The sequence below is a fragment of the Botryllus schlosseri genome, chromosome 14 (assembly GCF_051294905.1).
Source record: "Botryllus schlosseri isolate E-star chromosome 14, Bs_hap1, whole genome shotgun sequence".
NCBI classification, from domain to species: domain Eukaryota; kingdom Metazoa; phylum Chordata; class Ascidiacea; order Stolidobranchia; family Styelidae; genus Botryllus; species Botryllus schlosseri.
The window spans coordinates 265,911-293,566 of NC_137249.1; the positions used below are offsets into that span (position 1 = coordinate 265,911).

The window sequence follows — 27,656 nt, forward strand, 5'->3', positions numbered from 1 at the left end:
ATAGTAGAAGCGTGCTTGAAGCTAACATGGTTATGATGCTGTCAGCATTCTGTGTCCTGGAACTGAACCCAAAGCGGAATTGATAAATCTATGAACAGATCACTGCTCAGTGTGGTCACAGATTTAAATTTCAATCCTGTTCTAAGAATCGGGACAACAGACTTTCATCTCTATAGTTTTGACAAATTGGTTATTGAGGTCGACCAGCCTGTAAAATCTCGCCATTGTTTCTGGCGCGTGTACGATATCATCATAGCAATGTTTGGTTTGTTTCAAATAAGCATATATATTATGTCCATGTCCTCACTATATAATCAAATACCAGCAATATTGCGTTTTGGGTTATGATCCCAATTTTATATAGTGCGGCCCGCGAATGGATTCAGATGTTGAATGCGGCCCGCGAGCTCAAAAGTTTGCCCACCCCTGGTATAGGGTGATGGGGAGCGGCGAAGACGTTTTGTTTATCACCCTGTGAGGGCCCAAGACCAACGTTTTGTGGGGGGGGGGGGCTGACGAAATGCTCTTTCGGTCCTATGTGTACAAGAGGCTAGAGGCCTATGGTATGGGTTGGAAATGCCAAACTATTTTGTAGAACAGATGGAAATACATTTTCACGCATGCAGACCTGTATCATGTGGTTAAATATGTGGTAATGTTGATGAAAGTTTGAGGTCTAAGGTTTTACGTTTTCATAGAAGTTGTGAATTTGTATCTATCGGCAAACATCAGCCGACACGAGGAACTTTGGGCTTAGTCTCAGATGTAGCATCTTATTTTGAACTAATAATCGCAGGCATTTATATCTTACAAGCTCGAGACACGCAATGTACAGCGCGATACCCATACATAATGTCATGAAGATATGGAAGATGCCGAAACGACATCGTACGGCCTCTCAATCTGCACTGGTTCTCGGTCTATAGTGCCTGATGTTGCAGAGTTCCATGCTGATCTTTCGTTCTTCATCGGGTCTTTCTCTGGGCTTTTTAGACGCTGCAAGAAAGGGTGAAAATGGTAGAAGGAGCCCAGATAAACCCCCGACCACTGGCGAGTATTGAACCGTAGGTTGGTATGCTTACGTAGCGGACGATATATGTCACCACCACTCCGTAGTACCGGAGGTTTATCACGGCTTCTCTTCTCTACCCTATAACCGATACTGATCGCAAGGATGGATGTATAGATTACTAATCTCCGTAGGTTAGTAATCTACAATGAATGACGAGGTCGCCTCTTGCGGAAACACGTGATCAAAAATAAACAAAGTGGAGTAAAATATTTCTGAGAGTGGAGAAGAAGTAGGCGACATAAGTCACTCGCAGCGACGGTTTGGGATTTATCTCAGTAGCATTTTGTTCAGCAATGGATATCATGGATTAATCTTCGGTGAAATTATTTGTAGCTAAATGTAGTTCTGCGACAGGTCTTCTAAAAGTGGAAGTTAGAGCTTTGCAGAGGCTATCAAATGTCAAGCAAGCGATTCTGTGACGTCAAACAGAATTGCCTAATGAATCAGGTTGGGCACAATTTATCAGCAAGCCATGTTTTCGTAGTTACTCTTCTCTGCTCTGGTTGGTATTGGCTCGTACCGAACGCCGTGGAATTGATGAATAGAATCTGTAGTAGAGAATCCGCGAAGAAATTTTTGATAGTGTCTTCTTAACTGCAAGGATTGAAGCAAATTTTTTTAACGATTCTATGGTAGGTTAGAATATAATTAGAATTGCTGCAGTATAATATTGAAATGAGTTCAGGTTGAAATTATTGATGATAATTATTTACCGTATGTTTTATGTTCCTGATTATCGTGCAGGTTTTAACGATTAACTGTTGCATGGAGTTGTGCTCTCTTCTTCTTGAGATATGATGTAAAATTGGAGCTAGCCAATAAAAATGAAGTTGCTAGAGATAAAACGAACTCGCTGGAAATTGCAAGTTTTGCAATTTTCGCTTCTCTGTTTGGTGCTTCTGCAAAATGTTACATTGTCAAAATCGGATGGTGGATTTTGCCCAGCTGGATGTTTTTGTTCGAAAGTTTCTGGGATCGTAAATTGCTCGAATGTATCTTTGAGGAATGTGCCTGGAAATTTACCAGTCTGGACAAAAGCGCTGTAAGTTTTTTCATAAATTTGTTGTATGGGATTTATTTATGAAACTGTTTCCATATTTAGAAAGTAGGCTTTATTAATGCCAATTATCTTTATCGTTATCCTGCTCATATGCTGCTCATAGCTTGCATTTAATGCCGTATTTATATCATTTGTGGTAATTCAGGAAGTACTTGGAAGAATATAAATCTGATAGCTCTTTCTTCAGAAAATGATTTTGTTTTTTGTTTCATGATTTATGTGTTCTATCAAAGTTGAAAAGTATGCATATTATTAGTTTCATAGTTTCAGGTAAATGACTAAATTAACGTTCAGGGCTATGTCAAAGGAAATCGCATAAAGCTGCTGCTGACACTGTCCATTATGGTTGTTAAAAAATAACTATATTTTTCAAATTTTACCGGCTATTTCATTAAGCTTCTACTGGTTGGAATGAAGCCAAATTTGGTGTGCAGCATTTTTATATACCGGTATCTAACCTAATTTTAAAAATAGCCACTAAAATTTGAAGAAAAACTTGATTTTCAACAACCTTACTATTCATTATCAACGCAGAATTATGTCAAATATTGACATTCCAATATCCACAATACAAAATGACTTTTGAAGACATTTCAAGTTTCAACTATCACGTCTCTGTGCAGCAACAGGCTAATTATGCGACAACTTCACCAGAATTTCAGACCGATTGAGATATTCCTGCATTGATACATTACATTTCTTTGAATAATTCTTTGAACCGATAGCAGATGATATAGATAATATTAGGATCTTGGTTGCTTACACACCCTATTTAGCGTCCACTTGCAACGTAATAATTTCATTTATTACACAAGCTTTCGGAGCTCCGCTCCTTCTTCAGGTGTTAAAGTGACATTTCTTTGGTCATCCAAGTAACATGGAGTAACTACAAAGTATTGGCATGATAAAACCAGGAGAAGATATCTGTTTTTTTCTTAGTTTTGACTCATAAAAACTGATTATTTCCTGTCGTATTCCAGGCATAGGTCGTATTACAGTCTCTGACATTGTCACTTCGACATCATCAGCTTGCAGGTCAATAACAAATCCATTGAAAACAAGTTTTAATTTTTCTTGCAATATCATCCTTGGCAATGGAGAGAACCTGCGTTTTCTGTCCATGTAGATATGAAATAGATGAATAGGATATTCTACAGAGGATAGTGCTTTGATTCTCAACTAACATCTTGTGACGTCACGAAAATCGCCAATATTTTTTGCTTGTATTATTTGATACCAATTTTTTTTCAAAGTGCAATATTGACTTGATATTATCGGCAGTGGCTCTAGATTTGAGTACAATAGCTGATTCCTGATATGAATATTATCAAGGCTGACAAGCATCGACTAACGCAACAACACCTCATCCTGTGCAATTCACACTTTTGTCGTGATTGTAGGATGCACAGATGTGGTTCCCGCAGCCAATGTATTGTTTCCAATAGAAGCGTCGTCAGAGAAATAGACCTCACCTACAATGCATAATACAGCGCTATCTACACCTACTCACAAACTTGTTTTTGCGGCAATTTATTTTTGTTGCCTTTATGCGTACACGTATGCAGCAGATAACGTGGCTACAATTTACTGATGCAAGAAAAGTAATGCCTGGAATGATTCATATTGCCAAACAACCCTACATGTGCTAAAATGACCATTTTATGAAACTGGGAATGAATTCCAATCAATCCAATTGTGCAGCGTGAAAATCTGTTTGTCTGTAGTAAATCGTAATTCATAGCCAATGCATTTCTGAAGCTACTCGATATCCGCCTGATTTTAATTTCTGCGGTTGACGGGGAAAGAAAAGTCATTGGAACGCAATGCACTAGTCATACAATGAAGGCCTGTCCAGTGTCCTACTGTCCACACTATGTGAAGAAATACCTATGTTGTGAAAAATAATAGATAACATAGATTAGATATAGTCATTTTTATTAAACAAAGCACGTTGTGAAACGAATTGATGAGTTCAAATAAATGTTGTGAAGTTTTGGAAATACGAGTCAAGCCAGATGCTGGTGACTGAGTTATTCTATTGCACTAATTTTGTTGTAGTTTTATGGAAATTTTAAATACTTCATTCTATTTCTGTCGCTAATTGATGTTTTCTGATTTATTCAGAATTTTGGAAAACAATCGTCTCACACCATTGGAATTATCACGTTATGACTTTTCACTGCTTAAAGCTTTGGAGGAGATGTGAGTAACAATTGATTAGCACAATGACCCAGATAGTGACAGACTTGAACGAACTACAGTTCTAGTTGTTGGTCTTGAAACTAACTACTGATTTTTGAGTAATTGTAGTTCTAGTTCCAGTCAGGTAAATAATGTAGTTGCCGAACAACTAGAAAACAGGTGGCATCGTTTGGTGTGAATCATAATGCCGGTGTTCTGTTTTGTGATGTTCTCACAGCTATTGCTGTCTCAGAGTCATCACTACTAACAGTGAGGCAGGCAGGGGTGGGTGTCATTTCATTTCAATCTCGAAACACTTTACTGCTGAAATGCCGATTTTATATTCAGTGTTTTTCAGCTCATTTGCAATTCAGTAATTGGGATCCGTTATTAGTTACTTGTGTTTTAGTTAGTTGGTTGGGGTATGGCCTACTACTAGTAGGCCATGGTTGGGGACTTTTTAGGGGTCGTTACTCGTTAGTTCTAGGTCTAGTTGCGAGTATTGAAAAGTGAGTAGTTCAAGCCCTAGCTGTAGTTGGGAAATTTGAAAAATGTTTGCACAAGTCTGGATACTGTACTAAATAGCTTCACTATATGTTGAATTTAGGCTCATAATTTTTCCACAGATTTTAGAATTCTGTTTTCATGATATGAATTATTGTAAGGTTCGAAATCGCGACAGTGAGATTGTGTTAAAAACTTGGTCGGCTAAGTAATCCAAGACGATGGTCCTGTGAAAAGTACTCTACCAGATATTGAACAGAGACACGGCCTTAGATATTCTCGACAAATTCTACTCCACACCGCTTGAGCACTTCCACAGGTTTTGATACTGTGGTACGTCGCATGGAGTTAAGCGGACGATTGAATGGTAGTAAAGTGGCAGACGTCGGGTACTCGAGTGGCCTTTATGTGTTTTTCCCACGTTTCGGTTTGGGATTAAGAGTCAGTTTCTTGTGATTCTTCTGTGAGGCTTCCTGGAATAAATGTCCCGGAAATGTATCGAGGTTCATCTGGAGAAGGCATGATTTTAGGAACTTTGAACGTGAACCGTAGGGTGGTCTGTGCCCGGCTGTGAGAGTAGTCCTAGTTTTACTGAATTTGGGAGTTACCAGGTCAATTAACAAAAAGCGTCATCAGCAGACTTGCACAAACTACTGCTCATCTAGAACTAGAACTAACGACATTTGAACTAAAACACAACCAACTAATAACCGATAATGCGAATTAATGAATTGCAAAAGAACTCGGAAATATCGAAGATAGAATTGATACTTCAAAATAAGTTGATTTCGGGTTTAAATGGGAGGTTTCGACCCCAAAAACCCACCCCTGGCTACACCCCTGTTACCGTAGCAGTGATGACTCTGCAGCAGCAGTGACACTAACTGGTTTTCAACCACGTAACTAGAACGAGAACTACTCCTACTCAGTCTTCAAAATCCAAAACTAGAACTACTCATTTTTCCAAATTCGCCACTAGAACTAGGTCTACTCGAAAAAAAAAACAGTAGTAAGTTCACCGTCAAATAACTAGAATCTAGAACTAGAACCAGAACGGCTCACTTTTCAGAAGTCGCAACTCGAAGTTCAACTACTGGGTTTTCAAAATGCGCAACCAGAAGTAGAACTGCTCACTTTTCAAAAGTAGCGACTAGAATTACAACTACTGGATTTCAAAAATCCGCTACTAGAACTACAAAAAGAACCACTCACTTAATACTAAAAAAGTTGTAGTTGGTTGTCATTTGACCAAATAGATTGGCAGTTTGTACAAGTCTGGTCATCGGCTAATCATTCAGATGTAATTGTGACGCGATAGCGAACTTATTTCCTCTGAAATCTTTCGGGTTTTCGCTCACATTTCTGTCGCCATGCTCTTGTTTGAAGGGCAAACACGTCGGTTACCGGCAACGGATATCTGCAGATAAGCCGATATTTGCCCAGTTCCTGGCATTATTTGTGCCGCGTGTTTGCGGCCGGACAGCGTCGCTTGACTTTGCTCGAAGCGCGAAATGAAACCGCGTAACGGAGATGGCCCACATTTCCATCCCTCTATCAGCAGAGGTCTTTTGCTCGAGCGGCTCGGGTTTCATTGTTCCGCGAATGGCGATGAGTTTGTTCGTAGCTGGTTCTGTCGAGCGTGGAAATCGACAATTAGTACCAAATTCTCGCGTGTCGATGTCGAAAGCCGCTCTCCTGTTTTGTTGTCAGGCTCTCGGCGGCACAGAATTTCAATATAAAATTGGATAATATATCCGCATTAAAATAGACCCTAATATTTTCGCCTGACACTTGTCAGGGGTAATCGTCAGCAAACTCGTCTGTGTCTACAGATGGAGTTCGTGTTTGACCTAAAAATAGTTCATTAAGCCATCTGTTCGCCTGGATTACTCGTATTTTCACGCCGGTGATGTCATATTTGGTGGTACGACTGTTGATATACTAAGTTCATTTCAAATCTCTACTGACGATTCTCCCTGACGGATGTCAGAGTGTGCGCCGAAAATATTCGTGTTTATTTCAATATTAATATGGTATTCAATTGTATATTGAAGTTCTGTACCTGCTAACCTCTTGAAATAACCAGATAAGACATTGTTTACAACAACGATTAATTCGTTGAGAGATTCTCATTTACATCATTTCAAAACATAACAATAATGCGATCAAATGGAATGATGGAAGATGTCGAAACTCGAAATGACTTGGAGTAGTCCTTCAATCACGATTACAAATAAAGGGCATGCACACCTGATGAAAAGTGACCAGTCATGAAAATCAATTGCGTGTATCGGTAGTCGAAATGAATATGTCATATCCTGGTCTGGTAATCTCGAGCTTGTAGTTATTCAGAGAAAATCTCAGTTATTTCCGCTTTCGTGTTTGATTGAACTCATGTCGATCCGGGTTCGGTTGGTCAGCCGAAGTCTGTTATTAGTCTCCGAATCAGGGAAGGTTTATTGCAAACTTGTGATTTTAGAATCTTAGTGGAATTGAACGAATTTTACTCTGCGGTCGTCGAGTTCATTTTGACATGCGACAAGCGTGTGTAGATTTTAATATTGTTTTTAATCCGTTATCGTTACTGCTGGCCAATAGCGTATAGAAAGCAAATATTGGACATAATAAGCATCAATTTTCATAAAACTTGATATTGGTCTCGGCGTGCAAAGCCGGAAACCGCGACAGTTGTCATTGCAACTACGCTAAATAATACTAGGAGAGGCTCTTGACGGTACATAACTTCAATATTCAATTAATTAATCTTCATATTGAAATAAGCCCGGATATTTTCGGTTGTCGGGTTTATTTCAATGCGAAGATATCCCTCTATTGTGCAATAATAGGCCTAGTGATAGTATGTGGGTCAAAGGAGAACCGGTATATTCATAATATCTCCCACAGCCTTGTTTCATCCGTGGGCGGCGTCGCTCCGACCAGAACCTCGCAATCAAGTCTTACTTTAATGAAGCGAATGACAAATGAACGGGCGTATTTGCTCGGTCCGAAGACGCAAATTCGATCACGTAGCTACACGTCGAGCGGTCGCTAAGCACACATCGGCGGGGTTGCACAGGTGCCGACGCGCGGCCTCTTCTCAGAGAGTGTCGTATTTGTCACGTCACCCACGGCTGGGCGATAACAGCTATAGCGTTTCGCATCTAATCCGTACGATGGGTCAGCTGCCTGAGATTGTATTGGGTGTGAATACGCACTTTTTCGGTGAAAGTGTACGCGGGTGTGATCTAAAATGGTGTGTTTCGCCGATTTTCACATTATCCAAGGGTGCCAAATTGTGTTTCTAACCCTTTCAATTAGTGAACATGAGTCAACTCATAATTCATAATATGGTGACGAAGAGACTCTTGGAGGTACAGAACTTCAGTGCACAATTGAATAATATCTTTTTATTCAATTGCATAATGAAATTCCGGTAATTGGGCCGCCTGTAGCGAACTCCCGCTCAGCGTGACGGAAATGTTGAAAGCATACAATTGACAATAGAATAGTGTATTGATGTTGAAATGAGCCCGAATGTTTTCGGTTGACACTCGTCAGGGGTAATCGTTAGTAACTAGTAGAGTATTCGAAAGCGCATTGTGCTTGGCACGTTTCGCACTATACGGTTCTCATGCGGCATTTGCGGGAAACCCGGAAATCCGATTCGAATTAATATTGAAGGGAAACATTTCACAAATTAGATTAGAATTGGAATTAGAGCAAATGAAGATTTCACAAATTAGATTACTGGCCGTTCGCTCTAATAAGTCGAACTGGACAATTAGAATCATCTGATTGTCCCAGTTTTGTGCGGTGGCGATTCGTTGTGTTCGTTGAAAAAATCTTCGCAATTCGACCAAGCTGTGACACTTCACCAAGACTGCCGATCAAAATCCGTTTTTTCGCTCCCGGCGATTCGTCGGTGTCATGAGGCGCTAGATTGCGTTTCGTAGGCGATTGATGCAAGCTGGCTCGCTCTTATTTATTTTGGAAGCCGTTTCGGTTCTTGTCGTAAATAGGCTTTCGCGCGAGGCACAGGTGCGTCTCATTAATATCCGCCCGTTCGCCTGTCATCGGACGAATCGGATCCGTTTACGCGGTTCCGTCATGACTCGCCAACGCGGAGAGAGGACGTACTGTACATTCTTTTAATCGTGCGCTTTGGAGGCCAACTACTGGATTTTAAAAATGCGCATCTAGAACTAGAAATACTCACATTTCAAAACTGGCAACTACATCTACGAAGATAATCATTGTTTTTTATTCCGCAACTGCAGCTGGCACAACTCACTTTTCAAAATTAGCAATCAGGACTAGAATTACAACTACTCACTTTTAGACACTTACAACTAAACTAGAACTATTCACTTATCTAAATTCTAAACTCACCATAACTCACTTTTCAAATCTCGCACCTAGAACTACGCACTTTTCAAAATCCACGGCTAGAACTGGAATTAGAACTATTCAAAAAAGCAGTAAATATTTGAATGTATGTAGACTACCTAGATTTATAGTTTGTTAATAAGTCTGTTCGGAGGCGACTCTCATCAAAACACGCCAACCCGGTTTGTACCAACAGAAGGAAATAGAAATATTACATTAAGTCGTCGGTTCTACTCAAATACTCAATTTTCATGCTGGCGACGTTATATTTAGTGATGCGATTGTTGATATATATACAATGTTCTTCGAAATCTCTACTAGTTGCTGACGATTACACTTGACGGGTGTATGAAATATTCGTATGTATTTCATTCGAAATAGATTAATCAATTGTGTCCATTCCTATTTACCGCGCTTCACGATAGCTACGCGCCTACGCCCAAGATCTAATGAGTTATTATTAGACCGTGATTAGGTGATGACCTTCATTTTTCGTCATCAGGCAGTCTTTTAGCCATCAAATCGACGACGTGGCAATGTGCCGCGATTGAGCGAAAGCGGTGACCTTCTCTGTTATTGTGTTCCCAAATTCCAGGATACTATGCTACATTGCTACTTTGCTAGGCTTGGGGCGGGCTGCTCAAATCTTTTGGCTGTGCTTGTTTTTTGATCCTCGCCGATGGCGAATCTGATTATGTTGAAAAACTAACAACGGACAGTCACATTAGGGGTCCTAAAACTCAAAATATGTAAGAACCCCTGAAATATCGTGATGAGATCAGGTCTTGTTCGATTCTAGGCTTGAATATCAACAGTTTCATTATCTCTCGGCACGCTGCGCCGAACACAACAAATTTACTCGAAACTGTTTGCTTTGCGCGCGTGCTGCCTGTAAGATAATTGGCCGATAGACGTTTCTGACGAATCAGTTTTTAGGGCATTCCGCTGCTTGTAATACCTGAAATAGTCATTGATTTCGGCTTTAGAAATGTAAATGCACTACATGGTATTATTGTGAAACCAATGCGTCAATATCGTAGTATTCGAAAGTAAATGTTTGACTGACTTTGACTTACATACAGTATACAACATTGGTTAAATTAGGCGCGTGAATTACGGCACTTGGTATGTATGTATGTATTGTGGTTATGGGTAGGGTTTGTGGTTGCCAAGATCCGAGTTCACCCCTGAAACAGGTTCGAACGATTGTCGATAGCAACAATGGCGAGGTAACTCTACGTGAGAACCTCTTTGCGATGAACAAAAGCTTTTCACACCTCTCGCAGAGATGACACGCTCGAACTGTTGTGGCGACACAATGCCTCTCCGGCAAGGAGATAGTAACCGAACACCGCAGAAATTGAACGGAGCTTCCAATACGCGTTCGTGTGGCGTGTTTTGCTCTAGATAAGTAACTTACATAGGTTGACTAATGTATTCACATTGAACTAAAAACCTTAATATCTTCAACTGCCAGTAACTAATGCTGATTTACGGCTGAATAAAGTACTCCTATTGAAATAAACCCGAAAGTTTCTGCTATCAGCTTCCAAAGGCACTGTATAATGTATATCAACGGTCGTGTCATTTACTATGGCTGGGACATGGCTTAACCAATTCTAATGATCGAGGCCAGTGACGTGTCATAATGAAACATTTCAAAGCTACAGAGTGAAAACTTAAATTCAAAATACTGGAGACTTTTAACACAGTTCAGTTCAAGGTAATATGCGATTTTCAAACGATACGTAAATTCTTCTGGCTTGCATAGACTGGATTACCGTATTGGTATAATTGCGTACAATTGAATAGTACATTCATATCGAAATTCACCTAAAGATTTTTGGCCGTTGACATATAAAATTTTCTTACCAATTCTTTACTAGTCGCTGACGATTCCCCTTGACGAGTGTCAGCCGTAAATATTCTGGTTCATTTAAAATCAATATATTATTCAATCGTATATTGAAGTTCTGTACCTCCAACGTAGGTTAGTTCATTACACTTTCGTTATATGCGTGTCTAATACGGACGTTTATTCGAAATAATGATATTGGAAATCAATGACGGCTTGTCTTTCAGAAACGTGGATGGAAACCGCCTTGAAAGTCTGTCCTTCGGTATTGCTGCGTTTCGGAAAATGTGAGTATTTTACCCGTTCACGAAGCTAATTGTGGGTTAGAAGGATATTGTCTTCAGATCTGCTGGACACTGTTCTCTGTCAAGTTTGCCGGCGATGGCGAATCGTAGCAGCGTCGCGACTCTTCGATTGTGAGTAGATTGTAACGTCAGTTTCAAACGTTTGCACGAATTGCTAATTTGGTTTGCTGACTGCCAAATAACAACTGTTTTTTAGTATAGTTAAAGTTAGGGTTTTGAAAAGTGAGTAGTTGTAATTCTAGCTCCTAGTTTTAAAAAGTGAGTATTTCTAGTGGTAGATGTGAGTTTTAAATAGTGATGAATAGTTGTGGTTGTAGTTCTAGTTGGGAGTTTTAAATAGTGAATAAGTGTGGTTCTACATGTAGTTGCGAGTTTTAAATAGTGATGAATAGTTGTGGTTGTAGTTCTAGTTGGGAGTTTTAAATAGTGATGAATAGTTGTGGTTGTAGTTCTAGTTGGGAGTTTTAGTTGTGGTTCTAGTTGTAATTGCAAGTTTTAAATAGTGAATAAGTGTGGTTCTACATGTAGCTGCGAGTTTTAAATAGTGAATAGTTGTGGTTACGGTTGTAATTGCGAGTTTTAAATAGTGAATAAGTGTGGTGCTAGTTTTAGTTGCGAGTTTCAAATAGTAAATAGTCATGGTTCTAGTTCTAGTTCTGCGGTAGTTTTAAAAAGTGACTGTTTCTAGTTGTATTCGCGCGTTTTGAGTTCGTACAATTTTTACAAGACAGGGTAGTTTGCTTTCAAAGACACGAATCCACCAAAGCTCACGTTTTCAAATAGCAGTGCGGACGAGACCGACTTTTCTGATGTGCCCCCGTCCATTGTAACGAACACAATCAGCCTCTCTGTTTTGTCACGAACATAAACATGGGAAAGGCAATTCAATTCGCTGGTTCTGGTCGTCAGATTACTATTTATTGCCGCCCAAACGTAATAGATCACCCGTGCGTCATCATGTCGCTCGTTCAAATGCGGACAACATATCAGGGGAAAGGACTCGAGGGCACTTGTGCTATTTTGAAGAACTATCATCGTGTAACGTGCGCAAACAATTTACCAATTTTTGGGGCAGCGCTCTTCGATTGGGTTACTATTGTCTAGGAAACGATAACGACGCACTGACAGCGTTGATAAAATGCGAAAAATGCAGCGAATTCGCAGAAATCCCAAAAAAATGTAGAATCGGAGAGTAATATGGTAATTACGAAACAAACGCGTTAATTGCGAGGTAACAAGCTGTAATTTGCGTGGAAGTCGGTGATTACACGCGGAGCGGAGTTTCGGTGTACGAACATCTGCGATCGACGAACTTGTACAAAGTGCGGGGTATTCATAATGCCCATCTTGAACTAGAATTGCTCACTTTTCAAAAACGCCCACCAGAACTAGAGCTATAGACCTACCGTACTCACTTTTCAAATCACGCAACTAGAACTACACCTAATCACTTTTTAAAACAGGAAACTTGAACTAGAACTACTCACTTTTGAAAATTATCAACTGATACTACAACTACTCACTTTTCAAAACCAGTAGCTAGTTACTTCTCATAAAAACGGTTAACAGTCAGCTAACGAGATATGTAATTTGCACAAGTCTTGCGATCGCGCAAATTCTGGGCCTGTGATGTCACAACGGTTGAAATCTCAGTTCTTCTCAGGTCTCACAACGCGATTTCGGAATTGGACGCGACGGAATGGTCCGGGCTGGAGAATTTAGACGTTAGTTTCAACAAAATCAAGCAAATCAAGAAAGGCGATTTGGCAGGATTGTCGAAACTAAAGAATCTGTGAGTTAACACCCTGTTTGAGACGGTTGCATGTACGGCCTCGGCCTTAGAAATGCTATAGGTATAAATTAATTAATCAATGCATCAATATTGCGTTGGTAAATTCGGAAATGAGTGTTTCACTCGATGTTAGCGTGAATTGAGATGTACAGCACTTGGTAAATTTGCCGTTAGGAATGTAATGAGTAATTATTGCATGAGGTAAGCGATCATCAATCTTGTATTAATATAGTCCAAAATGTGTTTTTCGGTCGGGCTGAGCGTAAATTTGATTTACAGCATTAGCAATGTAATGACTTATTAGTATGAGAGCGATGCATCAATATTACATTAGGTTAATAAAGTCCAAAATTTCACTGCGTCATGAGCGTGAATTGGGATACGAGGCATTTGATGAAACTCGGCACTCAGAACTCGCTATTTTGTATCAATGTGTGTATTTATGTATTCGGGTTGTGTTAGTCTAAGGTTAGGGTTTGGATTTATGGCCGCCAAGTTCCGAATACGTTGGTAACCTTGAGACGATTAGTTGGAACGTATTTCCGACTGTTTTAGGTCTCTGCGCAAAAACCGGCTCGCCGCCATCTCGTGGGATCTGTTTCACGGACTCGACGCGCTGGAGTCTCTCGATTTGTCGCAAAACCGGATACGGACCGTGAGCTGCGTTGTCGAAGAGCCGAAATCGGTCTCGCCAAGTCACTGCGCTGGACTTTCCGCCGTGAAGCATCTGTGAGTGTTTCGTGTAGAATTGTACAAATTGATGGGTTTTCGAAATGTGCAGCTAGAACTCGCTTTTCTAAACTTCGATCTCAAATACAATTACTTACGTTTCAAGATCTGCAACTAGAACTAGAACTAGTCACTTTTGAAAACTCACAACTAGAACTAGAACTACTCAATTGTAAAACTAGCAATTAGAGCTAGAATTACTCTCATTTCAAACTCCGCCACTATAACTAGAACTAGAACTACTCACTTTTCAAAACTAGCAACTAGAACTAGAACTACCTAATTTTTAAATCTCGCAACGGCAACTAGAATTTTCGACCACTCAAAATCCAGCAGTTGTTTGGCTGTCAAGTGCCAGGGTTGGTATAGTTTGTACAGTCTGCTTTTCTCATTTACGAGTCTTCCATCACGGACGTTCTTCGTTTTGCCTCGCAGAAATCTGAGTCACAATCAGTTGACTCAAATACCGGGCCTGGTGCTGTCGGCCATGCGTTCGCTCGCCACTCTGAGCCTGGAACACAACAGGATCAACTTGCTCCAAGACGGAGCCTTTTTCGGACCAGAATCTCTGGAAACTCTGTAAGTTGCGTACGCGCGAAATCACGCGATTGCATGCACTTTGTTTCCGAACATGGAGAGAAAATAGTTGATTGAAATGGTGGCCGATGCGACCTTTGGGCCGTCAAGTCGCGATAATATACTGGTATAATACGTAGATATCGTAATAAATATAATGCAATGTCAATAATAACAATATATGTTACTAGCGGCTGGCGATTACCCTTAACGAGTGTCAGCCGAAAATATTATTCTTAGTTATTATTCAACAGTATATGTGTATTTCTGTAATATATCCTGTTTAAATACGCGATTCGGTGTGTTTACTGTTGTGAAATGGTGGCCAACGATACGTTGGGTCGACTAGTTAACTGATCACGATCACATTATATAATCGTGATCATATACGCAGGCCTGTATGTTGTCAATAGATATTGTGCCTAGTATGTTGCGAGAATAATGATAACAATATATATTGTGCGTGTATGCTGTATCAATATTATTTACGTGATTTTACGTATTTACTGGACGCCGAACTGGACGAAATGAGTAGCTGTCCAAAGATATAACGGAAATAATAAAGAAAATATACGAATTCTTTTGAATCCTTTATTAGTTGTTGACGATTACCTATGACGAGTGTCAGCCGAAGATATTCGGGTCGATTTCAACACGAATACATTATTTAATTGTATACGGAAGCTCCAAGAGTGCCTTTGAATGAAGCAGAGGCAAAATTTCAAACGGGCGGGAAAGTAAACGACGCAATTGTGTTTTGTAGAATTCTCGACCACAATTACATTGGTTCCGTGACTAAGGGGTGGCTGTACGGACTGTCGGAGTTGGAATCGCTGTGAGTTTTTGCGCGTTTCAAATTCTTTGCTACGCTACTAATTCTACTGTTTTGAATTCCATGCTGGTTTATAACGAGGCACCCCTGGCATAAAATAGGCGGGTTTATTTCAATATGAATATATTATTCGATTGTAACGCTTCCAACATTTGTGTCACGCTGAGCGGGAATTCGCGACAGGCGGGCCCAATTACCGAAATTTATTCATGTCGTTGAATAATAATGTGCGCCGAAGTTCTGTAACTGCTGGAGTCTTTTGAAATGTCTCTGTTGCGGAATAAAGGGCGCTCAGCGTGTGTTGATTTGATGTTTTCCGGTTTGTAGATCGCTAGCTTTCAATAACATCAGCACCGCGGACGATTGGGCGTTCTGCGAACATTTGGCGCGCTTGTGAGTATGACTGTTGGTATACAAAGTTCTTTTCGATTCTCTGCCGGTTACTGGCGATTAGCGATGAAAATATTCAGGTTTATTTCAATATCAATATTGTTATTCAATTGTACACCGAGCTCTGAACCTACAAGAGGCTCTAGTCGACTTACAAAGCATGATGGATGACGATGTTTGCAGGAACGTGAGTCACAATCGGCTGTCGCAGTTAACCTCTCGCGGTTTTTCCAACCTGCGCGAGCTGGAGTCGCTCGATCTGTCTTTCAACAAAATCGACGTCTTGGAAGACTTCGCTTTCGAGGGACTCGGAAACTTGGAAACGCTGTGAGTCGATTAGGATTGCGAGTTGAATGGCGACAGGTGGCGGGCATTGTTGGCACGCAGGTGCGCCGCGATCGCGCCATTGTCTGGAGACAAAAGATTGTGAAAACGAGCATGTGTCGAAGTTTGATGTTTCTTTTTCAGGGATTTGTCGGAGAACGCGATCTCGGGTCGTGTCGAAGATGTCGACGGAGGCTTTCTGGGTTTAGATTCGATTCAAACCATGTGAGTTGGTAAACTACATCATTTTCAGTTTTTCGAAAATGGGTTCTAATTGGAATTGAAACCACACACTTCGTTTTCCAAATTAGATTATCTTTAGAATGTTAGCTACACAGTTTTTTTTTACCAAATTACATAAATTTGCAATCATAGCTGCACACTGTAGTGTAGGCTGTTCAAAAATAACTTTTTTTCTCGGATTCCAGCCATTCACTGATTTAATTGTCAGGCTAACCTGAAAAACGCTTCACACCAAATTAGGTTCAATTCTAACTAGCCACCACAGAGCCAAGGATAATCTGAGAATTATCAACGAAAGACTCAAATATATCCGCTTCTACTGGTTGGAATTGAGTCGTATTTGTTTTGCATCGTCTTTGAAGACAGCTCGACAATATCACGGGGTTGACAGAAAAATTGAAAATTTATTTTTCAATTTTTCCCTAATAAATTGAAAATTTTAATTGGATCTGCGTTGGCTTATACTAGTTAGATTTGAACCATATTTGGCGTGCAGGGTTTTTTAGGGTAACCTGACGATTTAATCAGTGAATGGCTGAAATCCGGGAGAAAAAGTTATTTTTGAACAGCCCTAACTGCACCGATTATCAGCTTTTGCACAATACATTAGAATTAGAATGATAGCTACACAATTTATTTTCAAAATTAGTTGGTATTTAGGATTGTAGCTACACAAATTTTCAGTTAGAATTGTTGCTACACCCTACGCATTTTTGTTTCCAAATTAGATTGGAACAATTTTCGAATACTTGAATTACATTCCAAATTTGAAATGCAACAACAACCAAGTCCAATGTTACGTTTTTCCAGATTAGATTTGAATTAGAACGAGTGAATTTGCAAAAATTTGGAAATGAAATCGCGAGAGCATGGAAGTATTTCAACGGAATTATCTAGTTATCGGGGCTTGTGTTATTTTGCAGTCTGTTACGCAACAACCGCATTCGCACGCTGTCCGCGTCCGTTCTGGAGGGGGCAGAAAACGTGGCCACGTTGGATTTGCGTGGCAACAACGTCACTTTGGTGCGAAATCACACTTTCGACAAAATGCAGAATCTGAAATCGCTCACAATCACGAGGTGGGGAAATGTTCCATTTCCGAATTAAGAGTGTGTTATTATGTTATAGTTTTAAACGAAAATCATGTATTTCGCTGATTTCCACCCTAGTACCTTCCAATGAGTGAAATCTAGATATACACCAAATCTTGCGGGGGCAATTGGTTCCATTTTCGTGCATCTCCCTAAAACCGTGTGATATATATACCTCTGCAAGGTGTAAATGACTCGTTTTCACTCAAGTCAAAGGTGTGACAGCACAATTTACCTGACGCACACCCTGTAGTAGGGTGGAATTCTAAAAAATGCAGCCAATATTTGAACCGAGTGCTGTATTGGTAATTCTGTTGTAATTCGTATGCTGGGCTTGCTAAGGAATAACTTAGATTTTTAAACTTGACTGGCTAGTTGATAGAATTGTTAGATTTGTCTATAAGCGAAGTTAGTAAACAATTTTTGATTTATTCGAAGATATTAGTTTTTTTTTTCAATTTTGCTGGCTACGCCATGAAATTGTTACGTTGTCTATAGAAACGATGCTCATCAAATTTGACGCAGTTCTGTTTAAAAATAACAATTTTGCGGGATGGTTACTAGAGTAAATACTATTTTTTACAAATCCAAGAGATTCTAATCCAATAATTTCACTTGTACAGGTGAAATTTGTAAAAGGAAGTTCGTTACCTGTGAACAACCCTAATGCAATGTTTTTTAGGGAACATAATAATTTCACGGGGGCAGCCAGTAAAATGTGATCTTTTTTTTCTAATTTTGTCAATAAATCCAAAATTTTCTGCTATAACTTTGAATCGTTTTTAGATAACTTAACAATTTCATGGGGTTGCCGTGAAAATTTGAAATAAACATCTTTACCTTACATCTTCATTAAATTCGAATTATTTTTAATCCAATAACTTGTACGGGTCGGAATTGAGTCAAAATTTGGTGTGACGTCATCAACTCATGGAGTAGTCCATATAATTTGATAAAATATTATTTTTAAATTTCTTTAAATCAAACATTTGACTCTAATATCTTCGCTTCTACGTATCAGACTCGAGTTAACATTTGCGTACTCTGCCTTTTATCAAGCAGCTGAATTTGAGAAAGAAAATTTGTTTTTAACAATCCCAAATCTCATTCCAGCTCCTCGTTTCTGTGTGACTGCCGGCTCTCTTGGTTTCCGCGCTGGCTGCGTGAGAATGCGCGAGTAGGTTTCGCGCATGACGTAACGGGACGCTGTTTTCATCCAGAGTCCCTCAAAGGCCACGATATTTTCAATGTAGCCCCGAGTGACTTTGTTTGCGGTGAGTTGGGATCATTTACAAATCATTTATCAAAAATGTCGACGTTATTGTATCTTTTGATCTATTTCTATCTATTGATTTATTATTGTATTGTTATATCTCTGGATTGAATAATTAATCAAATTCGAAAATTATCATAGAATTAATGCATCATAGAGCTTCGTACCACAGCGAATTTCAATTAGACAAAGATTGTAGGCCTGGTTTGTATTCTAAAATCGTAACTGCTTGAGTTGTCAGACCTACCTGAATACTTTTTGCGTGAAATTACAAAGTTTTGTTTCAGCTGGTAATCCAATGCCTGAATTTGAACAAGAGCCGACCAGTCGGACCGCTCTCAAAGGTGACGAGGTCACGTTCGAATGCCGCGCCTCTGCCATGGTTTCTGGCCCTGTCCTCCCCGATGAGGGCCTTGAAATCCCCGAAAATGAAATCCCCAAAACCGAAATCCCTCCTGCCGACGTTACGGTGAACGACGGCCCCACCAAACCCCCCACTCGTAGGTCCGGCGGATTTCCTTTGAAAGCGGATGAAGGGCCGGGGAGGAAATCTCGGAGGAGCGCTGAGATGCCAAACTATGGGGTTACCGTAATTTGGAAGCACAGTGGAGGAGTGAGTGAATTTATTTGCGATTTTGTATAAGGACCGTATATGTCCGATATTGATTAAAAAATTGCTTGAAAATTGAGACAGATCACAAATTTCATGTTCAAGTCCAGCTTCAAAAGATTCCTAGATCTTGTCTGATCCCAATTGTTAAAAACGAAATTTTGGATTGAATTTGAAATTGAAAAATTAGTATTGCAGGTAGTGAATTCTATTATTAAGCTGTGCTGAAAAATTGTTGCTTAGTATGTGTGAAGCAATATGCAGTGATCATTGCCTGGCTCATTAATTTGAAATGAATTTGAGAGCAATTCTGCAATTTTTTGGATTGAGCCAAATTTGCTCTTTTAGCTTAACACACAATTTTATGGGGTAACCAGTAAAATTTGGAAAAAAAGTTATTTTTGAATAACTTAGTGTGCCAAAGTCCAGACCATCCAGACCGGTTTTGACGCGTAGATCCGAAGAGATGAGACATGTTTTCAAGTTTTTTTTATTTATTTTGTTACGGTATTGCAATAATTTTTCTTATTATCTATATTATTTCAGATTATCGGTTCTGACGCTGAGATCCGAAGGGCATCCCATAGAGTGGGCGAGTTTCTTCGAGTCACGAGTCGCCTCGTACTGCAGAAAGTGACGTCGGAGGACGATGGACTGTACAGCTGCGTGGTTGCAAACGATTACGGTTACGCGCATTCCAAACCGGCTCGTCTGGTGGTGAATCAGTTTCCGAAATTCACGAAAACCCCCCCGAACGTGACCGTGGTCGAGAATGGGACTTCGCCGGTGCTGGAGTGCGGCGCCACCGGGCATCCTCCCCCTCTTATTCAGTGGCAGAAGGTGAGAGACAGGGTCTAGTGTGCGTTTTTGTACGCAACAATTTGAAGAGCTTAAAGAGTTACAGCACTTCAATCTATAATTGATTAATATGTTCATATTCAAATAAACCAGAATATTTTCAGGTTCATTTCAACATGACTACATAAGTTTACTAATGAATAATACGCAACAATATGAAAAACAGAGATGATGATGTCACTGAATGAATAAATAGTATTTTTTGTAAATTATCCCTCACTTTCTCATAGCCTGATTTCAACAAATCCACTTAGCAGCTTGTGTTAATGGTGTGATTCACTTTTGTCTATTTAGAAATAAAATATGTCACAGAATATAATAAAAACTTTTGGCCAACGTATTTTTTGCACTCATTTGGCCCGCTTGGGAAAATAGTTGCCCACCCCTGGTATAGTGCCTAATGCAGTAGACTTGGTAACTGTAGTAACTATTTCGACATTTTCGTGCAATAATGCATACTAACTACACAAGCTCTTCATACGTCAAAATTTCATCAAAAAAGCCCCAATTATTCGAAATTTCGTGCTTTCCAATTCTCTGCTAGTTGCTGACGATTACCCCTGACGAGTGTCAGCCGAAAATATTCAGGTTTATTTCAATGTCAAAATATTATTCAATTGCATACTGCAATTTTTCTACCTCTTAGAAGCTCTTCAAAAAAAGCCTTTCAATGTTAAAAAATATAAAAACTTTCAATTATTAGGTTAAAATTTTCCATTTCTTAGCTAACAAAAATAATCGCCTTACCAGTAACCATCAGTAATCAGAGAATGATTATGAACACGTCAGAATTTATGGAATTTTGAATTATTTTTTTCAATCTCGTTTCTCCAGGATGGAGGTCGAGATTTCCCGGCCGCGAAAGAACGCCGACTTTTGAGACAGCAGTCGATCAGTCGCGCCTCACTGGCCGAGGAGCCAGAAGACTCAGAAGGGGAGGGGCGCGACGAAAACATCGGGATGCGTTTGAAGCCGGATCGCTCGGCCGATACCGAGAAGAATAAATTCATCGGTGGGTTTATTTGAAATGAGTTTAGGCGAAATAAGTTTAGTATTGTCCGGAAATTTGCCCAAAATTGTCATGAGACTTTGTGTGTTGAAATTTTAGTAATTTTAATCTGTGTTTGAATGTGATTGACGTAATATAGGCATTATTGATTTGATATTTTCACATTGAAATCCGGAATAAGTTCAGTATCGTGCCCAAATATCAGTACAAATCGGGTTTTGGCTGAAATTTGCCTCACATTTTTTTAAACTTTTCTAAATTGTAATTTTGATCTGCAGTGCAGAACTAAGATTAAATTGATCGGCTGACAGTATGTTCTACTCTAGTTGATACGGACGCCCCGTTGGAGTTCTCGTCTGTCCTGCCTCGAGACTCTGGCGAGTACGAATGCGTCGTGGAGTCATCTGTCGGGAGGATCGTCGCAAAAGTACTGCTCATAGTGCAAGGTCAATATTTTCAACTTTTCCAAATTGGCTTGGAATTGAAATGAGAACATAAAAACATTTCGCATATTAGGTTAGAATTAGAATTAGAGCAAATAAACAATTGGATTAGATTTAGATTATCGTGATTTAGCTGTAAATTAATTATACACCGAGATTTATCCATCATCCGAGACCATTTTTCCCACTTTAAAATTTCTTTTCCAGTGGCTCCGACGTTTTCCGAAAAACTTTCGACCCAAACCCGGGCATTTGTGGGCAGCAGTGTGGCTATCCAGTGCCCGCGTTGGGAGGGGGAACCCTCTCCTGACATAAAGTGGAGGTTTGAGGGGCTTCCGCTGAACGGGTCTGGAACTTTTGGGGACGGTCGAAGATTTCTGCTTCTCTCGGACTTGACGAGATCGGACCAAGGCCGTTATTCTTGTCTTGTATCGAACACGCTCGGGCAAATTCGTCACACTGTGGCGTTGGAGGTGGTGGAAGGTTTGTGTTTCAAGTTTCTTTTAATACTAGGCAAGTTTTTGTTGCAGTCAAATCCGTGGAAAGTTGCATTTATTTTTCGCGGAAGTTGCACTAAAAAGTTGCATTAATGGAAGAGCTCCTTGAAATGATTAGGGTAATAGACACTTGAATCAATCCATATCCAAGGGACTGTAGCAAAACTCTATGTTGGCGACTTCAGAAAAATCAATCGTCTGAAAAAATTGACGCAGTGGAAATATAATTGTTGACGGTCTAACCTTAAATTACGTCAAATCAGAAAGGACCTCAAATTTAAACGACAGCAATCAAGCGATCTATTTACATATCGTGCCAAATATTTCCGGTAAAAAGTTAGTTGCATGAAGCATCGAAAAAATTTGCAAAAATATACATAAAAAATTGAAAAAAGTTTCATGAAAAATGGAGAAAAGTTGCAACATAAGAATCCTGCAGACAGCTTTAAACACCATACTACATAGCTTCTGAGTATTTAGGAAGCTGCCGCAAGCTGTAAAAAAAAGCTGCTAAAGCTGCAAAAACTTGCCCTACCAAGAATTATTATTAATTCATTTCCGAGTCGCGAGTCAATTTGAACTCGAGTCAAGTCTAGTCATTTTCAATTCACCGTCGAGTCCGAGTCGGGGAACAATGAGTCGAGTCCGTTAACTGTTCCGTACCAAGTTCAAGTCATTGCCACTGACTCGATAGCAAGTCGAGTCAATATGCAAATTGTGTCGAGTCATTTTCCATTTTTAAGAAAATGACTCGAGTCAAATGAGGCAACGAAAAATTTCGACTCGAGTCATTACAACTCTGTTTGTACTTTAGCCGCAACAATGACTTTTGCTCAACTGTTGGTTTTGTTACATTTTCATGATGAATATGTCACTGCATGATGTACCCTTTGTTTTAGATTCCAAGGAGACCATTTTTAGTCTTTTGCAATCCGGAGATCGAATGACGTGGATCGTGATCGCGTCTCTCGTCTGCCTGGTCCTGTTGGCGATCCCTCTCTCCTTTCTCTGTTTCCGGAAACGACGCAAGGAGAAACAAGCCTTGAGCACAAACACAGACGAGACGGACGCGGAACCTCCGCAGCTCGACACGAACAGCTGCAGTTCAGAAGACTCGGGGAGGAGGGGTCAAAATTCGAGGCACAATTCCACCCATAATCTAGGACGCCATCAGGAAAGCGTGCCGATAACAGGGTGAGCATTGAGGCCATTGAAAAATAGCTACTTGATAAAATTGTGGGCCAAATATAAACGCTGCACATCAAATTTTGCTCAATTCTAACCTGTAGAACCAAAGGATAAAGTTTAAATTTATTGAATAAAAATAAAAAATGTTCAAATTTTACGGTCAACCTCATGAAATTGGTAGGTTGTCTAAAAAAAAAACGATGCTCGTTAAATTTAGCACAATTCTGACGTGTAGAAAAAAGTTGATTGGAGCAGAAAATTTTGGATTTGAAAAAATATTTCATAAAGATTAGAGCCCGACTGATTTACGGTTCGCAGATAATATCAAGTCGATATAACACTTTGAAAGAATTATCGGTATCGGCCATTGGAGGTGAAAAAATATCGGCAATTTTCGTGACGTCACAACATGGTGTAAGAAGTCCGAAAGCTTTAATCCTTGACCTCTAGACTGGAAATATTGCTGTATTTCATATGGCTTACTTTCAAGGTGACCTGATCCAGCGCGCCTCACTAGTATATGTCATGTTTGAGTATGACAATGGCTGTGAAGCTGTAGAAATATTTGCTCTGAACTTTTATAAATCCGCCTTTTGAGGTAAATTTCACCCCTATTTGAATACTGTTTGAATATATCGGTGAAGGTGTTAGATATCAGTTTTATCGGTATCGGCCCAAAAATCCAATATCGGTCGGGCTCTAATAATGATTGAATATAAATACTATTTTTTTCAAATCCAAATTGGATCTTTCCAAATTTTCAAAGGGGGTGACGGCAGGGTTGTAACCAAATCACAAGGCTCCGAGTCACAAGTCAATCTCACTTTTATAGTTCTGACTCGAGTCAAGTCGAGTCATTTTCAATTCACCACCGAGTCAAGTCCGAGTCATTGATTTGACTGATCGGTTTCCAGTTGAAAGCCTTGTTAAACCCACTTTGTATAACTCTGTTTGTTGATATCGAATGATTCGCATCTTAATCATCCCATTTTCCTCACTTTTAGCAGTTTCTGGTCGCATTTCCAATTACCAGTACCAATAGACGAAATACCAATGGTGCGGTTATTATTCTTTAAAATTACATAAAATGTCGGTCTTGGCCGTCTGAGTCTCGAGTCATATGACTTGGCTCGAGTCATGCGCAATGACTGGAGTCGCAAGGCGAGTCAATACACAGATGGACTCGAGTCGAGTCGAGTCATTTCCGTGTTTTTGGAAAATGACTCGAGTCAAGTCAAGTCATCAGAATATCGTGACTCGAGTCATTACAACCCTGGGTGACGGTGATATTGGGTGTCCGGAAACTGGATTTGAAGTGGAACTTGGGCGCGAAATTTCTGATCATTTTCATTTTTCCATTTTCACGAAAAATATTCAACCCAATAATGCATTTGGACCCATTTCATAGCAACTCGATGCCGAGTCTTTTTCAACAATTTATGACAGCGACTCGAGTCGATGGAGAATTTTGACTCAAGTCTACTGGTTTTACTCACTCGCGCAGGTTTAAGCTACTTAGACTTACTCAAGTAAGTTTTAGTATTCTTTTTTTGCCTAATTTCGCACTTTCGTTCATACACTGCTTCAATTCGTTGCCATGTTTCAGGTTTTCGTCTCCTGGTCGCACACATTTCGAGTCAAATTACGTGACGACTCCTTCGAACGCGTTTGCCAAAAAAGCGGCCGGCGTCGACAATTACGTTCCGGTTCGACTCAAAACGAAAAATTTCAGCGAAAAAAACCAAACTCCCACCGAAGACTGTAAAAATCACAAAAAAGCGCCAGAAAAGCATCGGGACCGACGGAAAGACTCCGATGCAGAGTCTTCGTCGCTGTTGCGTCATAATCACGTGAACGGTTCTGAACGCGAAGACCTCTTGTTTTGTTGATTTCTGCTTTCCGCTTCATTGCACACATTTTTTGTCATTGTGTCAACGTACTTTTTATTTTCTCCTATTTATGATTTTATCTCGAAACACTGTACTTTTATCGCGTTCGATTCTGTCGATGATATCGAATAGCGGATTTTTGACATTGTGATGGCACAATACTGTCGTGATGTTGTTTGTGTCGGACTTCCATAGACTAATCGCTTTAGAAGACTCACAACTGAAACAAAATTCGCAACTAGAATTAGAACTGGAACTACTCATTTTTCAAAACTTGCAACTACAACTACTTGCTTTTTGAAACTAGCAACTACAACCACCCAACTCACTTTTCAAAACTCACAACTGGAACAGCTCACTTTTCGAAATTACCAACTACGACTAGAAATACTGACATTTTAAAACTTAGAACTAGAACTCCAACTCACTTTTGAAAACTCACAATTTACCTAGAGCTACTCACTTTTTCAAAACTCGCAACGAAAACTAGAACTACTCAAATAGCGTTAGTTGACTATGATCCAACTAGATAAGTTGTTTGTACAAGTCTGCTTGTTTGCCTTACGAATACTCAACATTGACAATCCGTGATTCGTCTGCTTTATACATGGGGCTGTATTTTACCTCGATCGGGTAAAAAAAGATTTTTTTTTCTACAAGCTGCCTGACAGTCCAAGACCTGAGTTACTTTTTATTCTTTCGGAAGCAGAGCTTTTATCGCGGCAACTATTGCATTCTCTTGTTTCCATGTATTTGCTTTCTATTATCAAATAAAGGGAGAGTACATTTTGATTTCGACTGAGATGTTGTATGGTGTTTCTTGATCTGATCCAAGGATTCTTATCTCGTATCGAAGTGACTGCCAAGCATGTCTATTTCTTCTAGAAAAGTATGAAATATGTTCAGTAATTTACATCAGTTTTAAATACCACAAGATTGCGATATAATGAAAAGATAGTTTCTGGACACCAAGGGTTAGTCTTTTTAAGCAGACAACCACCTTATCCTAGAGCAGCGTTGGACAACAAGGAGGTTTTTAGAATTAGTTTTACAGTCACCAATATTTTTTCTACAGTACACTAGAATTGTATCTACCTACTCTGATTTTTTCAAAATTAGATTGGATGGAAGTTCAGCTCATATCAAATCAAGAGTTAATTTTCTCATATGCAGGAGTATGGCTAATGTTTGTACAGGAAGCTTGGCTCGTTTCACGTTATACAGTTCTCTAGCATTTTCAGGAAAACCAAAATTTACATAAGAATTAAAGTGAGAGCATAGGAACGTCTCACAAATTCGGTTATCGGTATTTCGCTCTAATTGGTCTGTTTAGACATCTTGACTTAACTTGCTGTCCAAGTCTGGCCTTGATCAGTGGTTCCCAAACTGTGTGCAGGTGCACGGAACCATGTGAACAGATTCGTTATTTATTTGTTCCATAATGGTGTGATTTATGTTTCTTGGCGTAGCGCTCAATTTATTACCGCAGCACATTGACTGTTGAAACGCGTATCGCGGCACCATGAGAGTATTGAAGTTGCTATTTCATTCACAAGGAACAGTGAATGGCGCAAATTGGGCTACATTTCCAGATACTTACTATATTCTAATAGAATTTCTTGATCGACCGATCTTTATAAAGTGACCCTAGTACGTCGGCAGCCATAGCTGCCAAGTTCAACATAAGTTTGGTTCAAGACAAGCGCAGACAGACAGACACAGACTTACTCAAGTCCAGCGACAAATCCTGTCAACCTTTGAGCTGAGTTGAGAACTCTTGACTTTGTTGAGCCGTAAGGTCTCCGCGGCGCTGCCTGAATGGCGTGCGGGTCACGGCAAAATAAATTCTAACTAACTTCCTCACATGTCAATATTATGAAACGAAGTGCAAGTTGCTGTGGGTCGCAAATACGCCTGGACCGGTAGCAATGCATCAACGATGTTTCAGGTTTATATCAGTTTATTATTATTTTCATCATTTCAAAACACCACAAAACTGCGATATAATGAAAGGATAGGAAGGTGCCGAAACGATTTGGAGTAGTTTTTGAGATCAGACACCCACCTTTATATACCTTTGCGTGATTCATATATACCGCAATTGCACGTAAACTCACCTCCCCGCGTGACTTATGTCCCGTCAGCTATCGCGTGAAAGTGCTGTGCTCGTCTACACGCAAAAACTGCATACGAACGCGGATTTGCGGATTATAATTATCTGCGATAAAAGATCGGTCGTCAACGAAAGGCGAAATCAATTGCTGACGTCAACGGTCAGGACTAAAGTCAATGCAGCTTGTTTAATTTCAAACTTCATCATTTTGCGACCTCATGGTGCGCCTACTATCTTGGCTAGTTACATGTACGTGCAATGCCTAATAGGAAATATTTGTCCTGTTTCAGGAGATAGGTGGTACAGTCGTGTGATCCGAACCACTGACCATGTTGTGTGGAGCGTTCCATCTCTTACCTTGCAAAAGAATACGATGAAATGAACGACTGCTGAGTAGATAGGGACATACACACAAAGATACGGCTTCATTTATTCG

General features: G+C 39.9%; 1 protein-coding gene and 1 long non-coding RNA gene across 3 annotated transcripts; one reads left to right on the plus strand and one right to left on the minus strand.

Moving 5' to 3' along the window:
* The first annotated feature begins 1,779 nt into the window (after nt 1-1,779).
* Nucleotides 1,780-25,899, plus strand: LOC145456258 (uncharacterized). 2 transcript variants are annotated; one of them, XM_080334334.1, is made up of 20 exons: nt 1,780-2,114; nt 4,257-4,334; nt 11,286-11,345; nt 11,403-11,474; nt 13,027-13,155; nt 13,711-13,884; nt 14,320-14,463; nt 15,224-15,295; nt 15,620-15,685; nt 15,866-16,009; nt 16,151-16,231; nt 17,173-17,328; nt 18,454-18,614; nt 18,901-19,226; nt 19,770-20,063; nt 20,916-21,093; nt 21,417-21,536; nt 21,741-22,016; nt 22,930-23,224; nt 24,825-25,899. In XM_080334334.1, the coding sequence occupies exons 1-20, from the start codon at nt 1,897-1,899 to the stop codon at nt 25,105-25,107; spliced, it is 3,327 nt and encodes a 1,108-aa protein (XP_080190460.1). In that variant the 5' UTR covers nt 1,780-1,896; the 3' UTR covers nt 25,108-25,899. The 2 variants fall into 2 exon arrangements, with proteins under 2 accessions (XP_080190460.1, XP_080190461.1); XM_080334335.1 differs by lacking the exon at nt 15,224-15,295.
* Nucleotides 24,926-27,635, minus strand: LOC145456260 (uncharacterized). Its single transcript, XR_013920548.1, has 2 exons — nt 26,836-27,635; nt 24,926-25,988 (listed from the first exon to the last, which is right to left on the minus strand). It is a non-coding gene; the product is annotated as an uncharacterized LOC145456260 (long non-coding RNA).
* Nucleotides 27,636-27,656: the final 21 nt, after the last annotated feature.

Bases quoted from the DNA above. Each gene is read 5' to 3' on its own strand.
- LOC145456258 (XM_080334334.1), top strand. From the start codon at position 1,897: ATGAAGTTGCTAGAGATAAAACGAACTCGCTGGAAATTGCAAGTTTTG. The intron at 20,064-20,915 runs GTGAGAGACAGG...TCGTTTCTCCAG, and splicing joins CTCTTATTCAGTGGCAGAAG to GATGGAGGTCGAGATTTCCC. The intron at 22,017-22,929 runs GTTTGTGTTTCA...CCTTTGTTTTAG, and splicing joins GGCGTTGGAGGTGGTGGAAG to ATTCCAAGGAGACCATTTTT.